General features: G+C 42.5%; 1 protein-coding gene and 1 pseudogene across 2 annotated transcripts; one reads left to right on the top strand and one right to left on the bottom strand.

Moving 5' to 3' along the window:
* Positions 1-965: 965 nt before the first annotated feature.
* On the bottom strand, positions 966-17,100 carry xab2 (XPA binding protein 2). Of its 2 annotated transcripts, XM_024011496.2 has the most exons (19): positions 16,959-17,100; positions 15,620-15,768; positions 14,356-14,479; positions 13,938-14,135; positions 12,141-12,275; positions 11,844-12,008; positions 11,196-11,340; positions 10,584-10,735; positions 9,933-10,052; positions 9,507-9,638; positions 8,957-9,088; positions 8,344-8,457; positions 7,896-8,058; positions 7,261-7,451; positions 5,251-5,373; positions 4,583-4,754; positions 4,159-4,285; positions 3,755-3,864; positions 966-2,493 (listed from the first exon to the last, which is right to left on the bottom strand). In XM_024011496.2, exons 1-19 carry the CDS (start codon positions 16,992-16,994, stop codon positions 2,426-2,428), a joined length of 2,556 nt encoding a protein of 851 aa, XP_023867264.1. In that variant the 5' UTR covers positions 16,995-17,100; the 3' UTR covers positions 966-2,425. The 2 variants fall into 2 exon arrangements, with proteins under 2 accessions (XP_023867264.1, XP_070305304.1); XM_070449203.1 differs by lacking the exons at positions 15,620-15,768; positions 16,959-17,100 and adding an exon at positions 14,851-15,000.
* Positions 12,974-13,644, top strand: LOC111980645 (cerebellin-1-like; annotated as a pseudogene).
* Positions 17,101-17,109: the final 9 nt, after the last annotated feature.

Here is a 17,109-nt window from a genome sequence, read left to right as displayed (position 1 = left end):
AACGCCAACAATGATGCATTTTGAAATGTATATGCAATGTAGGCCTATACGTTTTAATTAAACAGGTGCATAAATGGCCTAGGTGCCATAAATGATAATGCAATGTAGCCATTTTTATCACAGGTCTCAAGTAGGCCTACTCTGTGTGGTTTTGAACAAAAAGTAGCCCACCAAATTATAAGCAACTTCTATCAAAATAAAACACATGGACTGCCACAAACCCCCAAATTGTACTAAAATAAACATGTGAAATAGGCGCCTAGGCCTTGATTTMTTTTCTTTACACTTTCCAGTCAATGCTCAAGCTTTGCAAACCACACAGAAAACACAGAATTCTCAGCAGGCACACAGATCTCCCACAGATCTCCCAATCACATCACATGATGGCCTTGAAAGTTCCAAGAGCTCTCTAGCAGTAACATTGTGACTTTGTCCCAAATGGTACTCTATTCCTTATATAGTGCACTACTTTCGACCAGGGCCCATAAGGCTCTGATCAAMAGTAATACATATGTAGGGAAAATGGTGTCATTAGGGACGCAGCCTGTGAGAGGATTACCTCTCAACCATTTTCATCTAATTATGGAAGAGAAGAAYGCTAAGGCCTATTTCTTTTCCATTCCAGGGTGATTCCTTTCTCTGAATAACAAACYGATCACTTAAAACAGGAGATGGAAGCAGTGGTGCAGTGGTGAAACAAGTACCCAATTTTCATACTTAAGTAAAAGTAAAGATACCTTMAAATAAAATAACTAAAGTCAAAGTCACCCAGTAAAATATTGAGTAAGTCTAAAAGTATTTGGTTTTAAATGTACTTAAGGATCAAAGGTAAAAGTATAAATMATTTAAAATGTCTTATATTAAGAAAACCAGACGACACAATTTWATTTTTTGTATTTTTTATTGACGGTTAGCCAGGGTCACAATTCAACACTCAGACATAATTTACAAAGGAAGCATTTGTGTTTAGTGAGTCTGCCAGATCAGAGGCAGTAAGGATGACCAGGGATGTTCTCTTGTGTGTGAATTAGACAATTTTCCTGTCCTGCTAAGCATAAAAAATGTAACGAGTACTTTTGGGTGTCAGGGCAAATGTAAGGAGTAAAAAGTACATTATTTTCTTTAGGAATGTAGTGGAGTAAAAGTAGTCAAAAATAGAAATAGTAAAGTACAGATACCCCCAAAAACGACTTAAGTAGTACTTTAAAGTATTTTTACTTAAGTAATTTACACCACTGGATAGAAGAGAATGCTAGGCCTATTTATTTTCCTGTTCTAGGGTTATTAATTTCCCTTCATAACAATACAAACAAATCAGTAAAAAAMTGGTTTAAGGGTTAGTTTAGGTGGAAGTGTAAATTATATTACTTTAGGCTACAATACACAACATACTGCTCAGATCCAGTATAGGATGCCACGTTCCTAATTCCTAAGAATTGTTGAATTCCAGCTAGTGTGAGTGCTAGAGAAAACAATAAGCCTGGGAGCATGACAAGGCTGTAAAATGTGTCTCTTGTTGCTTACAACTCCCAGCTCCAGTATCAATGAAATATTCCCTATTCACCCAGCATAACTACTCCCTGTTTTTCTAGGGCAGGAAACTCCCCTTTGTCTTTCTGCAGCAAAGCACTGCTGCACAGACCCGGTCAGTCATGGTGTTGGACTTACAGTTAGAGTTATGTCAGCAGTTTACACATCAAATTCATAGAACCATTGTGAACAGGCTCAAGGTCATGCAGGTTGAAATAATTGCAATGCCAAGACATACAATACCGTAGCAAACAGTGATTTCAACTGTCGAAAAAGAGCAACAGTGTTACCAATGCTAGTTTTGCTTTAATGCATCGCTACATCAAGGAGCATTTGTAGAAAGAATTATAAGTGCTGCTAGGATACACTACTAGTAGATCTTTGTAGGTTGAAGGCGCTCTTTGGTTAAAGGGTTAATATGACATAAATAACAAGGAGGACCAAGGCACTCTTTATTATGATACTGTAGCATGTTCAATAGAACAAAATCTTAAAAACTACCTGACAAAAGTCATGCCAAAACATGTCAGAGGTTTTTACAATTTTGTTCTATTGAACATGCCATCGTAATTTGAACATGTTAACTTTGAAGTGTGCCTTGGTCCTCATGTTTAGAAGGAAAATGAGCATTTACATTGTTTTTAGAAAGGAGCATTTCAATTGTTTTTAATAAGGAACATTTGAATTCTATTGATAAATCTCATTTTTATTCACAGATCTGGTGCAGACTTGACAATCTATGAATGTAGARCAAGAACCCTTACAGTCAACAACAAAGAAAAGATAAATGACAAAGTTCACATTCCACACAATCTATTCTCATCATACATTTTACAGGGGTTGAAAAGGCTCCATTCGTGGACCAGGKAGCTCGTCAGTGATGTCATATCTGTATTCAATCTTCTCCTTCTTTCAGCCCTCCAAAGACAGCGGTGGGGACGGTCTTCTGTTCCAACTGCACCTCTGGAGGGAGAGACAAACATAATGAAAACACACATTTACATAAACACCATGCAGTGTCACCAGCAAAGCCGCATGACACCACCTCCTCCATGCTTCACTGTGGGAACCACACATGCAGAGATAATCCGTTCACCTACTCTGCGACTCACAAAGACACAGCGGTTGGAACCAAATATCTCAAATTTGGACTCATCAGACCAAAGGAGAGATTTCCATTGCTCGTGTTTCTTGGCCCAAGCAAGTCTCTTCTTMWTATTGKTGTCCTTTAGTAGTGGTTTCTTTGCAACAATTCAACCATGAAGGCCTGATTCACAGTCTCCTCTGAACAGTTGATGTTGAGATGTGTCTGTTACTTGAACTCTGCGAAAAATTTATTTGGGCTGCAATTTCTGAGGCTGGTAACGCTAATTAACTTATCCTCTGCAGCAAAGGTAATTCTGGGTCTTCCTTTCCCGTGGCGGTCCTCATGAGCCAGTTTCATCATAACGCTTGATGGTTTTTACAACTGCACTTGAAGAAACTTTGAAAGTTCTTGAACTTTTCCGGATTGACTGACCTTCATGTCTTAAAGTAATGATGGACTGTCGTTTCTCTTTGCTTATTTGAGCTGTTCTTGCCATAATATGGACTTGGTCTTTTACCAAATAGGGCTATCTTCTGTATACCATCCCTACCTTGTCACAACACAACTGATTGGCTTAAATGCATTAAGGAAAGACATTCCACAAAATAACTTTTAACAAGGCACACCTGTTAATTGWAATGCATTCCAGGTGACTACCTCATGAAGCTGGTTGAGAKAATGCGAAGACTGTGCAAAGCTGTCATCAAGGAAAAGTGTGGCTACTTTGAAGATTCTCAAATATAAATACATTTTTTGGCTTACTACATGATTCCATATGTGTTATTTCATAGTTTGATGTCTTCACTATTATTCTACAATGTAGAAAATAGTACAAATAAAGAAAAACCCTTGAATGAGTAGGAGTCCAAACTTTTGACTGGTACTATGTATGTATGTATGTATGTATGTATTATTATTTTTTAAATATTATTATTATTAGGGTTTTCAAGAAAACAGCTGAAACATTCAATCATCAAAACATTGCAGATAGAAATGTAAAGTATAAGGTTGGCATGGTTCTATATTCAGTGACAGAATCACTTTCTGTATCTACACAGTCCATTTCTATGTGAATCTTCTGTAGCATTGCTCCCTGCTCAACAGCCCCCACCCCCTCCCGGTGATGTTGTAACTCACCCTCTGGGCCCTGGTCTTCATCCTCATCCTCATCATCAATATCAATATCAATCTCATCAGGGTTGGCTTGTTTGGCCAGTTCAGCCAGCTCGCTGCGTGACGTGTCACTCCTAAACAAACAGATTCATAATGACACACAGTGGTTAAGACCAGTATTGAACCACTTCTGCATTGTTGTATTTATATTAAATGACTGGCCACTTCCTGGGCCCGTTTCCACAAAGCGTCTCAAAGTAGGATTGCTGATCTATGATCTGTCCATATTATCTTATTCATTATGATATTACATTTTAGATCAGCACTCCTATTCTGAGACGCTTTGGGGATACGGGCCCTGGTCTGCAGTTGGGGGTTTCAGAGGTCAAAGGAAAGGATGCTAAATGGGTGGGGGGGGGGTGACAGACCTGACGAAGAGGATCTTCTCTTTGAGTTTGGGTTTGTCCTGTTCAGCCTCGGCGGCCAGCAGTTGGGCCTGCTGCTCCAACAGTTTCATATCATCCAGCCCCATCTGGCCCGGGGCAAGATCTGAGACTGCACACACACACACAGAATTAGATACAAAGGTACACCCTAACCCTGATTTAGCCCTAACTCTAATCTAGCCCCATCTGCCCTATGTTTTTCATGAAAAACATCTACAGATGTGAGAATGACACTTCAAAATCAACATATGAGATTAATCAATCTCTTATTGAAAAAACATATAATACTTGATAAGGTTGTGCCATCATTGGAGACCAAAGGTGTTCGTGTGTGTTTTGTGTGTGTGTGTGCGTATATGGTTGTATGTATGTGTGTATGCATGCGCGTGTGTGTGTGCATTCTTACTGGTGCCGGTGGCGTTGGTGTTGGCCTTCATCATCTGTGAGGACATGAAGTTGACCTGTGTGTTRTACGTGGCCTGGACGCTGCGCTTGATCCTCAGCATCTCCCGGATAGTGTCTTCATTCCCATGGCGGATCTCAAACTCCTTCCATGTCTGCCAGAACGTAGCCGTCATCTGAAACAAACACACACAGGGAGTGAAACATTTTATCGTTACTGAACACGAACCTGTGTTTCCACCAAAATGAGGGACTGAAACAGAGAATGACTACATGGATTGTCCAATAAGAACAGCTTGTTTTTCGTTCAACAACGTTTTCCCACGGTGTGCGTTACAGCTGGGACGATAAACCAAAAAGCATCGACACCGAGCATACCGATAACTTACCGCAGGCATTTTGCTTATATCATTAATTGCGATAAGTAGCCTACACTAGAGAAATGTGAAGTTTGAAATTAAATACGTTTGCTGAGTGATTGTTAATGGCACAATTGATGGCTACAACTATCAAACTAGTAGTAGTGGTAGTACATTAATGTTATAAGCATATSGCTCTATTTATTGTTATCGCATCAATTCAGGCAATTTATCGTGATACGGATTTTTGTCCATATTGCCCAGCTCTAGAGTGCACTAATGAACAGGACCCTGGGTCAGTGTGAGAGCTCACCCTTGGGTCACAGATCTGAGAGCAGTAGGAGTATATGGCTCGTCCCCGGTCGATCTCGCCCAGTTTGCTCTCCATGTCAGCGAAGCGCAGACACATGTCCCTGGAGTGTTCGTCTGGAAGCACCTGGAAGAAAACAACATATGATATTATATATTGGAATATATTAGCTGCATAACCATATACAGCATAACAATTAATAAAAATCACGTGATTAATTTAGGGGTGTTCAACTCATTTTGCCATGGGGGCTGCATTGGTTCTTCAACGAGGTCCGGAGGGCCGCACTGAAAATGTGTTATCTTTTTCGCCGGCCGGAATTTGGAAAACATTTTCCAATATCCATCTTTTGGAAAATGTTTAATGCTCACTGATTATCTAGCTTTCATTTCAGTGATTATTAGCATGCTGGAGACAGTCATGAAACGGGTATGAATGTAGGTCCCGTATCATTTTTACAACATTTATATTTGGTTTTAGTCATTTGAAAGTATATTGAGTTTGTTCTCCCCCCCCCCAAATAATGATATATATATAAGTTTGGACACACCTACTCATTCAAGTTTTTTTAAATATATATTTTTAAACTATTTTCTACATTGTAGAATAACAGTGAAGACATCAAAACTATGAAATAACACATATGGAATCATGTAGTAACCAAAAAACTGTTAAACAAATCAAAATATTTTATATTTGAGATTCTTCAAAGTAGCCACCCTTTGCCTTGACAGCTTTGCACACGCTTGGCATTCTCTCAACCAGCTTCATGATGAATGCTTTTCCAACACTTGAAGGAGTTCCCACATATGCTGAGCACTTGTTGGCTGCTTTTCCTTCACTCTGCTGTCCTACTCATCCCAAACCATCTCAATTGGGTTGAGGTCAGGTGAATTTGGAGGCCAGGTCATYTGATGCAGCACTCCATCACTCTCCTTCTTGGTCAAATAGCCCTTACACAGCCTAGAGGTGTGTTTTGGATCATTGTCCTGTTCTAAAACAAATGATAGTGGGACTAAGCACAAAACAGATGGGATGGCGTATCACTGCAGAAGGCTGTGGTTGCCATGCTGGTTAAGTGTGCCTTGAATTCTAAATAAATCACAGACAGTGTCACCAGCAAAGCAACCCCACACCATCACACCTCCTCCTCCATGCTTCATGGTGGGAACCACACATGCAGCGATCATCCGTTCACCTACTATACGGCTCACAAAGACACGGTGGTTGGAACCATAAATCTCAAATTTGGACTCATCAGACCAAAGGACAGATTTCCATCGGTTTAATGTCCATTGCTCATGTTTCTTGGCCCAAGCAATTCTCTTCTTCATATTGGTGTCCTTTAGTAGTGGTTTCTTTGCAGAAATTTGACCATGAAGGCCTGATTCACACAGTCTCCTCTGAACAGTTGACGTTGAGATGTGTCTGGTACTTGAACTCTGTGAAACATTTATTTGGGCTGCAATCTGAGGTGCAGTTAACTCTCATTCACTTATCCTCTGCAGCAGAGGTAACTCTGGGTCTTCCTTTTCTGTGACGGTCCTCATGAGAGCCAGTTTCATCATAGCGCTTGGTTTTTGCAACTGAACTTGAAGAAACTTTCAAAGTTCTTGAMATTTTCTGAATTGACTGACCTTCATGTCTTCAAGTTATGATGGACGGTTGTTTCTCTTTGCTTATTTGAGCTGTTCTTGCCATAATATGGACTTGGTCTTTTACCAAATAGGGTTATCTTCTGTATACCACCCCTACCTTGTCACAACAAAACTGATTGGCTCAAACGCATTAAGGAAAGAAATTCCACAAATTAACTTAACAAGGCACACCTGTTAATTGAAATACATTCCAGGTGACCACCTCATGAAGCTGCTTGAGAGAATGCCAGGAGAGTGCAAAACTATCAAGGCAAAGGGTGKCTACTTTGAAGAATCTCTTTCTTTACTCAAACCACCCGCAGGCCCTGATTTAGACTATTGAGATGCACCTGTGTGTGCGCCACTACACTCTTACCTCGATGGCTTTCTGGTAGATAGCTCTGGTGTAGGTGACGCCGTAGATCTCTGCAGCCCTCTTGATGTAGATGTTGAACATGTGATGCCTCTCCGTGTTGTCCACCACCTGCGTGGCTCTTTCGTACACCGCCATGGCATGACGCGCCAACCCAAACTCCTCCTCCAGTTTGGCGTACAGCAGGTAGATGGCTGTCAATCACAACAGAAAATAGTTCACTCGTCATTCCTGTAGCTGGGGGGATAGTACCACATAAATAAGAGGCCATTATTACAATAGATACCAGCAGCAAACTGAAAAATACATGAACACCCTTTTCATACTATCATGCCAACCKGAACCGTACGGAGCTGGCTCGGTCATGGTCTTTTAACATCTGTCATTCCCAGCACGGTTCCTGCAAATGTGGTGGATGTGTAACCAGGCCAGCACAGTACAGCTTGTCTTGGTAGTGTGAAAAGGGCAGTATTTTCCTTGGTGCTTCTCAGTAGCTAAAAAGCAACTGTGATGGTGACTTTGTTTTATCAGTCAGGAAATTATTTTTTGCATCATACTTCGACAGACATGCAACACGTCACAAACATGCACTAGACATAAAAACATACAGAAGTCACGTAGACAACAAAGTCCCTTACTCTTGGCGAACTTGGCTGGACAGCCATCCAGCGCCTGCTCAAACAGGTCCCGGGCCCTCTCCAGCTTCTTGCCCCCGTAGCGGTCGATGAACTTGGTGAGGTAGGTGTTCCAGATGTCATAGACGTTGGGCCACCTGAAGAGGGCGATGCCGCGCTCGTACGCCTGTAGAGAGCGCATGGAGACCGTCAGCAACGGGGATTTAACAACTGATCAAAATGCTGTGGTTTTAAGGGTGGAGGTCAGGGTCTTGTTCAGTAGGGTACTCTGCCCTGAACACGACCCAGTTTGAATGCAGTATGAGYTAGTGTTRATATGCTAGGCTGTGAAACGTTAGACTGGTCCCAGTTCAGGCATYGTGATAATGACCATAAGAGTTGTCAAGACAGCACAACTGAACTGGGACCAGGCTAGTGAGAYGTGTGCAGCAGGGCAGGTGGACGGTGTCACCTTGAAGCTCTCCTCAAAGTAGTTGTGCTCCTCCAGGAACATGGCGTAGTTGATGATTATCTGGGGCGTGGCTATGCGCAGGTCAATGATGCGGTCGTACACCGCCTTGGTGGACTGACGGGGACAAACGACCAAGACAAAAGGCAGGGTTGTTAGTTATATCGTATGGTCATTACATGCGTTGTTGTTACACGTTTTGGTTGTTTCATTGTTTGGTCCCTAAAACTGGGTCATCACTATGCACAAGATGCATTTTCAGTTTCTCCTGTTCTAACACGATTTAATCTGAAAGAAGAGCTCGTGGAATACGCCAACCGTATAAACCTAAACAATGTTAATCAATCCAATCCAGAAACCATGATGAAGGCTACTTGCTGCCGAAATGTTGGTTGACTATTGTTAGGCTGCGTATACACAGGTAGCCCCATTTTGATCTTTTGACCAATAAGATGAGATCTTTTGCCAATAATGGGGCAAAAGATCCGATTTGGGCTGGCTGTGTAAACGCAGTCTTAGATGTGTTGCATCAAAGCTACCTTCTTTTCCTTTCTAAAGCAGTGCAATTGAAACACAACGAAGACAGATACCTTAGAGGGAAATATGAAGAAAGTACCTGGAAGGTTCCCATACTCTCCTCCAGGTCAGCCAGCATGGACCAGACCTTCAGAGACTTGTACACTCTGTTCTGCACCGGCTCTGACACGTCAAAGTACTCCGCCTTCTTGGAYGGGATGGCAGTTGCTTTCTACACAATTGGAAAGAGAGAAAGTCAAGGGATATTTACACAGACATGCATCCAGTACTTATTCATCCCCCCGGCTCATTGCTGTAAATGAGAATGTGTTCTCAGTCAACTTACCTTGTAAAATAAGGCTTAAATAAAAATAAATAAAAATGTGCATCTATAGACAGAATATTTGAAACTCTGAGAAGAGCAGTCTGCATCATAGAATTTGAGATTAGATGAGGGTACTCATTGATTGAAGTTATTAAATAGATAGATTAAAAACGCAAGTACAGATCAGCTGCCCACACAGCAACGTTAAGCAGTTTAAAACGCATAAGAAATAATTCTGGATGACAGAAAAGCACAAATGTAAGTGTCTTTGGAGTGTGYGACAGATAGTGGGTCAGTATTTGTTGTGCCTATGTTTCCGTCTCACCCTCAGTATACGTAGCGCCTGTTCGTAGTTCTCATGGCGTAGCTCCATCTCTCCGTATTCACACCACACGCCAGCCAGGTCGTCAACCTGCTTGTAGTTCACCTTGGTGGCTTTCTCAAAGATGGTCCGCGCCTGATGGTTGGGAAAAGTGGAAAAAGAACATTAAAAATAAATAAACTTAACTTCCTCTTGGGTTGAAGGAGTAAATCTATGTTGTTGTCACCCTAAGTAGGGAGAAGACCTGGGTAAATACTTTACTAGGCTTGCTTGGCGAGCTTGCAATGAAAYCAATGGAATAGTCCCAAAAGTGACAATTCTAACCATCTGGCACTCCAGACAGGCWCAAACGAACACTTGAAATATTTKAAAKATTTTAAATACAATTTCAACCCACGYGGGATGGGGAAACCTTRGTTTGAGACTCACGTCGTCTAGCTGCTCGTTCTCCTCRTAGAACTTGGCGAAGGAGACCCAGAGAGAGCTGGGTTTCCCTGTAGCCTTCATAGGGTCYACAGTCTGAACTGCCTCTGTGTAGGTRTTGATGATCTGAAAAAGAGGTTAAGACACACCTTCTATACACTGTACATGTATGTGAGGAAGAGCATGCAAGGTACCTATTGCCAGCTAGAAAGACTAAGAAACAATTATAAACGTGAAATCTGTAAACATGAYTAATCGCTACTCTCTACCAATAACACAGATGTCAACTAGCTCGGTAAAGAACTGTTTTTCAGGATTTTCACATTATAATGGCGGCCTGAACCGTACTGCGCTGGCTCGGATATTTTCATTTCACATCCCGGTTCCAGCTAGAACAGTGGWTGCGGAACCAGGCCAGCGCAGTACACCTCGGTTCAGTAGTATGAAATGGGTATTAGAGACAGAGCCAAGGAGATGACACCGAGTCAGACTAGGGCTAAGAGCTCAGGGCCTGTATCCACAAAGGGTCTCAGAGTAGGAGTGCTGATCTAGGATCTGGTCCCGTCTGTTCATATAATCATATTCAGTATGATCTAAAAGGCTAAACTGATCCTGGATCAGCACTCCTACTACGTGCCCACTTCTGGTTTCTGCTACCTGTCGTGGTTTCCCCTCGTACAGTTTGACCCTCTTATGCCACTCGTGGACGTTGTGGGGGTTCTGTCTCAGCAGCACACTGTTCAGCAGGAGGGGCCTGCGGGCGATCAGCTGCTCAAAGCGGGCCAGACGCAGCTCCAGGTCTATGTTCTCTGAGAGGGAAAGGGAACACGAGTTGAGCACGACGACAAAGGCAAAGCATTCACTTACGGCTGTGATTTCCCCCCCCCCCCTTGTAATCTTTATTTACACAGGTTATTCTCGTTGAGATCCATTCTATTTTTGCGAGAGATTGTGATACTCCAMAATCCAGACACACTGGGTGCATCTCAATACTCTAAAATGGCTTGATTCCCAAGACTACTCTCCTTCGGTTACATTTACGTGTTATGTTGAAGGAACTAGCGCACCGGCATTTCCCTGCACCTTTTAGACCGGCTGTAAACTGTGTACGTGACAAATAAMAWWWTTTACTCAAAGTACCAGCCAGGATTGGAAAAACAGTAACATGGATACCTAGGTAAGGAATTGATCTCCCTTTATACAGTTACTTGAGATCCGAGCAGGAAACGAGGAGAGTGACATCACTTTAGACTATTGAGATGCGCCCACCTTCTTCATCTTTCCCCATCTCGGAGGTAGTCTCCATCTTGGCAGCGATCATGCTCTCCTCAAACTGGGCGTAGCTGTCGAACACCTGGGTGAAATCTCTCACCGTCACCACCGTCAAGATGGCCTCCTCATACACATCACGAGCCTGGTGGGCCACAACACACAAGCATTCAAATTAGTCTGTGTGAGTATGTGTGCGTGCATCCCCAAAAACAGTGAATAATATATCCAAATATTGGTAACACTTTATTTGAACTACATAACAATGTCGTAAAGCTTCATAACATGCATGATAGCTAGTCAAAACATGTCAAATATATATTATGACAAGGTTATGGTGGTGAGTCCTACAATCCTACATAATTTCTGGGGCGGCAGGTAGCCTAGTGGTTAGAGCGTTGGACTAGTAACCGAAAGGTTGCAAGATTGAATCCCCGAGCTGACAAGGGAAAAATCTGTCGTTCTGCCCCTGAACTGCCACTGTTCCTAGGCCGTCATTGATAATAATAATTTCTAATGACCCTGATGCATGACGACAAAGTCAAAAGTGGACTATAAAGATKACATTGTCTATAGGACTCTGGTCAAAAGTAGTGCACTACAAAGGGAATAGGGTGCCATTTGGGATGCATCAATCCAGACCAGTACCTTTTCAAAATGTCCACTGCGAATGTAGTAGTCAGCCAGGGAGCACCAGAGTTTGCCCAGCTGGTCTGTGAAACGAGTGAGGCCTCCACGGATGATGGCCCCAACATTCAGAGAGTTCACCTTGTCTGGGTTCTGAGAGATCAGGTCACACAGCTCGTGCCATAGCTGTTAGATATCAACCACACAACAACATGGGGATAACGTTAGATATCAACCACACAGCAACATGGGGATAACGTTAGATATCAACCACACAACAACATGGGGATAAGGAGGATGAGCCAGACGTGGTCTTACCTGGTAGTTAGACTTGCCCTCTTTGGACACAAAGCTCTCATCGTTGACAACGGCTGCCAGACGCACCGCTGCTTCATCCAGCTTGCCGCAGGAACGCAGGTAATCTATGTACTCCTCTGCATTCTCTGGGGACAGCTGCAGAGAAAGAAGGGGAGAGAGTCAAATCCAGGGGGCTGTTGCAGAAATAACTTTGTCATTTTGAGAAATATAGACTTGTGGCACAGTAGAACTCACTTGACAACCAATATATAAATGTAGCTTTCTTAATCAACCATTTATCTAATAACTCTGGAATACCACACTGCTGCTTGTATGGAAGACTAGAAAAATGCAATCTTTTGAATGCATGTATATTGTCCTGTCCATTCCTTCAAATAATTACAAGGACTAAAGAAATMTCTAGGGTTATCAGGGTAATGTATAGAGTTCATTCCAATATGAACCCTAGAGGTCAGAGGTCTCCTGACCCAAATATTCCAAAAATCTTTCAGATTTCTAATGATATATGATTTGGAGATAACACACACAAAGCTACCATCGCTGCAATGTTATCACACGTTCGGCAACTCTAGGGACAGGGACAGAAAGTAAGCTTTGTCCAAGCCAGAACAGCACAATCTAGGTACAAAATCACAGACARTCTGATTTACGGACTAATAAGGTTGAATAAAGAACGATAAAACCAACATTACAAGGACTAACTTCCAGTCTACTGGATCGTGTCAAACCTGGCTGTATAAAAAGAAGCTGAGAAAACTCTGGAATCAAAACAGGTTAGGCCTACTCAGKACCAATACGGTTTACTCAGAAGGGTATCAGAACCCAGGTGAAGGATGAAGGCTACTGCATTTCTGATGGCGTCTCTGAGCTGCTGTCTGTCACTTGCACAGGAGGACACCCCAATGACTGAACATGAGGCGGAATGCACTGCAGAACTACAGAACACACGCTACATGTTGACTCTAATTATAGAATTCGCAGTCATGGAGGAGAAACTGCAAACCACAGTGGAAAAAACTGCAAACCACGATGGGAAAAACTAGGAGCCATGGAAACCAAGCTAAAAGTCAACGAGAGCCAGCTTGAGGAGCTGAGAAATAAAGAGAAGACAAAGGTGCTCTTTTCCGCTGTCCTGAGAGACTGGAAAAATAGGGCCCTTCAGCCAAGACGCTAACCTGACCTACAGCAAGGTCATCACTAACATCGGCAACGCCTAAAGCCCCCGGCACAGAAGTGTTTGTAGCCCCTGTAAGAGGGGTCTACTACTTCAGCTTCTTCTTTCAGGCTGGAGGATCTGAAGACTCCCACACATCCCTGTTCAAGAATGGAGAGTGTCTGCCTATTACATCTGACCCCAAGTCTAGTACTGATACAGCAGATAACGGCGGTAACGCAGTCACGCTACAGCTGGAGGTGGGAGATCAGGTCTACATACGCCTAAGGGSCAATGCACGTGTGGCCTTCTCACACTTCCTTTAATGGTTTTCTGCTCAGCCAAGTGTGAGCGGCACATTGCCTGCTTTCACACATTTATTGGTAGCACTGTCATCTATTCCAGGCCTACCTTCTATGTTGCGTGATAGCTTGTCGGTTTCCGATATGATGTGTGGTTGGTGTTGTTATAATCTCATAACAAGGACACATTCTTATCACCATGGTTGAAATTAAATAAAGTGTTTATTAATGTGAATTCTGATTTATCCTGTGACTGTCTTCCATAAAGAGAGGCTTCAGGTGCTTCAGCCTTGGTTGTAGTTCAATCACAGAGGAGCAAATCTTCTAKAAATGTCCTCTTACCTTGAGGTACCTGCGATAGACACGGATGGCGGTCTCAGGCAGGGGCAGGTTCCGGGCAAAGCGGAGGTACAGGGGCCAGATGCGAGGGTGCTGAGTGACGGGCAGGGCTCGGAGTGCTCGGTCAAACGTGCGTCTGCTCCTGGTGATCTTACACTGAGCTACCAGGAACTGGCAGTAGTCCAGCCAGATCCTCGGCATCTAGGACAGCCACGGGAAGAACAAGTTATGTGGGATGCTATTCCTACAATCTCAGACGACAAAATCTACTTCYAAGTTTAAAAAAAAATACTCTCACACACATAAATGTACTCTGTCATAGTCTGTGCCAATGAATGGACAATGATATTCCTCAGAGTTTGTGTGAGTATTTTCTCTTCACAATGGATGGACGGACAACAGGACATAAGCATTAGCCTACCTTGTGCATGAAAACCAGTGCTCTTTCATGGCAGTTGTTGATCTCCTCGTAGGCTGGCTCCGTGATGCACTTCCCTTTGACCTGTTTCCGTCTCTCTCTCAGGTAGTTGTACCATAACTTGTAACTGCAAGGTCACGTATGAACAATCCGTGAACATTTAGCAATGCCTAAAACCCTAGCCCAGACACTGGTATGGTATTCAATAACAACCATTGTACTGTTTCAAATAAACCTAGATTATGGGATGATTTCCCAGAGACTGATTGACAAATGTTTTTAGTCCAGGACTAGGTTTAAGATGTCTAAACATCAGACTGTTACCATGGTTACTCCATRGATATCAGTCTGAAAGAAGTCACTGTAAAAAAATATGTAATATTCTCTGTAAGCCAGAAAGTTGAATACAATGATATTTAAACATACGGTTGTCCATGCTGTTGGTTAATTTGGCGGTAGGAAGTGGAGATAGKGTAACCACAGGAAAGTGTTGTTTACCTTACTTTTTGCAGCGTCGGAAGGTTCCGTTGCTTGTATTTTCCATCTACTGACGCATTTCACATTATTCACAATATGTAAACAATAGCCAAATGTAACCGAATGTTGCTGACCAAAGCCCATTCCCTCGCAATCAGCTGGAAGTTTGCCAGCTGTTTGCGTGGGGCAACGTTTGGTCTRTGCTTTGGTTRAACTCGSCCATTGTTGATATATTGCGTAAGTTACGTGCAAATTGTGTCAGCATTGAAAATACAAAACAGAAATACAAACTGACAYACAGACCAGCGTACTGAAAGTCAGGTTAATAACAMTACTCTATGGATATTTTGTCTCAGATTACATCCTACATTAGGACAAAATCAGCAGACAACTGGTCAAGTACGTTTAAATAAAGTTTATTCACCAATCTGATTTGTGATGGGACTGTTCACAAAAAGTGAGTCTACATGTTAGAGACGAGAGAGGAGTCTTCCACTCTCGGATTCGTTGAAAGKCTAGTTCAAGATGTGTCCTGGAAACCGTCCTTATATGTGCAACAGTAACTGTCCGTGAACATGTTCCTGTCTCTAGTTACAGACAGACTACAAACAGTCTGGGACATCACAGTATTTTCCATGAACCTTTAGCAGTGTTTTCTTATTCTGGCCCTGGGCACCCAGGGGGGTGTATTTTGRGGCAAAAACAAAACGATACACGGCACCCTTTTGGGTCCCCAGGACCAGGATTGGGAAACACTGCATCTAGCTAGATGTAGAAACTGTGCCTCCACCTGCCAGGTAGCTCTTTCAGAGCTCGTTCATAGATCATGTTGAGGATGGACTTGACGCCATTCTGTTTGAACTCGATGTAGCGCATCCAGCACTTGACCGAGTACGGATTCCTGATGATCTCCTCCTCATAAGGCAGGTCATCTTCCTCCTGAAAAAGCCCACCACCAACACAGCAAAACGGTCAACCTTCTCTCCTTGGAACAACGTTGGACACCTTTCTCTCCTTCGAAAAACGCTGCACTATTCTCGGAACTAGTGCAACGTTGTTCGAAGGATAGAAAGGACTACAAGTAAGCCGGACAATAGAACGAGTCAAAATTCACCCAAGGCTGAAAAATGGCAAAATAACGTTGACCAAGCTGGACCACTAGCGCGAGCCCATAGCAAATTAATGGAATAGAACATTCGCAGAGCCTCTTCTGACTRGAGTGTCGCTTAGAATTCAATTTCGTGTAAATGGCACCAAAAATGTATCCCTTTTTATTTTACCACTACAAYCTGTTCTTAGATAGTAATGTAGAAAGTAAACATCCGCACCTCGATGGTGCCAAGTGTGCTTATGTCTGCATAACGAGGAAATAGGGAAAACAATAGCAACTGTAGAATATTTCTAGTCTAGCGACCGATGACAGCAGAGTACGCTGCCCAAATTTAAGTAATTGGAAAGAGATTATCCTGATTAAAATGGTGTCCGACTTGAAAAAAATCGAAATATACACATTGCGAGATATTTGGCAAAATAGACAGAGATACCTATACTTCTCTATAGGAAACAATGGGACGACCTCAGAGTTCCATGAGTACGTTTTTGTTGTTGTTTACATTTTAACTACCAGCAACGTGGGCAGTTCTCATTGCCAACAATAGCAAAAACAATAGCAAAGCAGGCACTGTGGCGTAGACCAATAGGCTGGGAATAATAGAACGTTCGTAAGGCAAATTGGTGCTACGGTGCTCAATATAACGAATAGGAGGAGCTGGCAGGCCGAAAAATGCCCTAAATTAAGCCCTGTTTTTTCGTGATTACTTCAAAGCTACGGCAAGCAGCTGGAACATACGGTAAAATTATGAAATGAACTCGCTTTTATCAGAAAAAGCATTGTTAAACATTTAATGTGTCCAGCCTACTACAATATGATGTAAAGTCACACACAGTAAGTAGCCTGTACAGTATCTCAAGGAACAATCATCTAGATACGTGTTATTGTCAGATAGATATAACGTTTGTTAGCCGGTGCATTCAAATCGACACATCCGAGTTCGAGGAGGCCGCAGACATATTACAGCATGCTGAGAACAATTCCACAACAAAGTATCAATATTCATGAAATAACTTACAAACATGACGTCCGGTTTCCCATTTAGAGAGGGCATTTTTGTTTTTATGATCAAAATTAACACCCGTAGTGTCAAAAGTACCCCAAAATGTATATATTGTTACTAAACTTCCTGACTCTTCCAACGTGTTCAGAACGTAGAATAACCCCGC

Source organism: Salvelinus sp. IW2-2015, linkage group LG20 (genome assembly GCF_002910315.2).
Source record: "Salvelinus sp. IW2-2015 linkage group LG20, ASM291031v2, whole genome shotgun sequence".
Lineage (NCBI taxonomy): Eukaryota > Metazoa > Chordata > Actinopteri > Salmoniformes > Salmonidae > Salvelinus > Salvelinus sp. IW2-2015.
The sequence above is the reverse complement of the archived record's forward strand: the minus strand, read 5'-3'. Positions and strand labels throughout refer to the sequence as shown.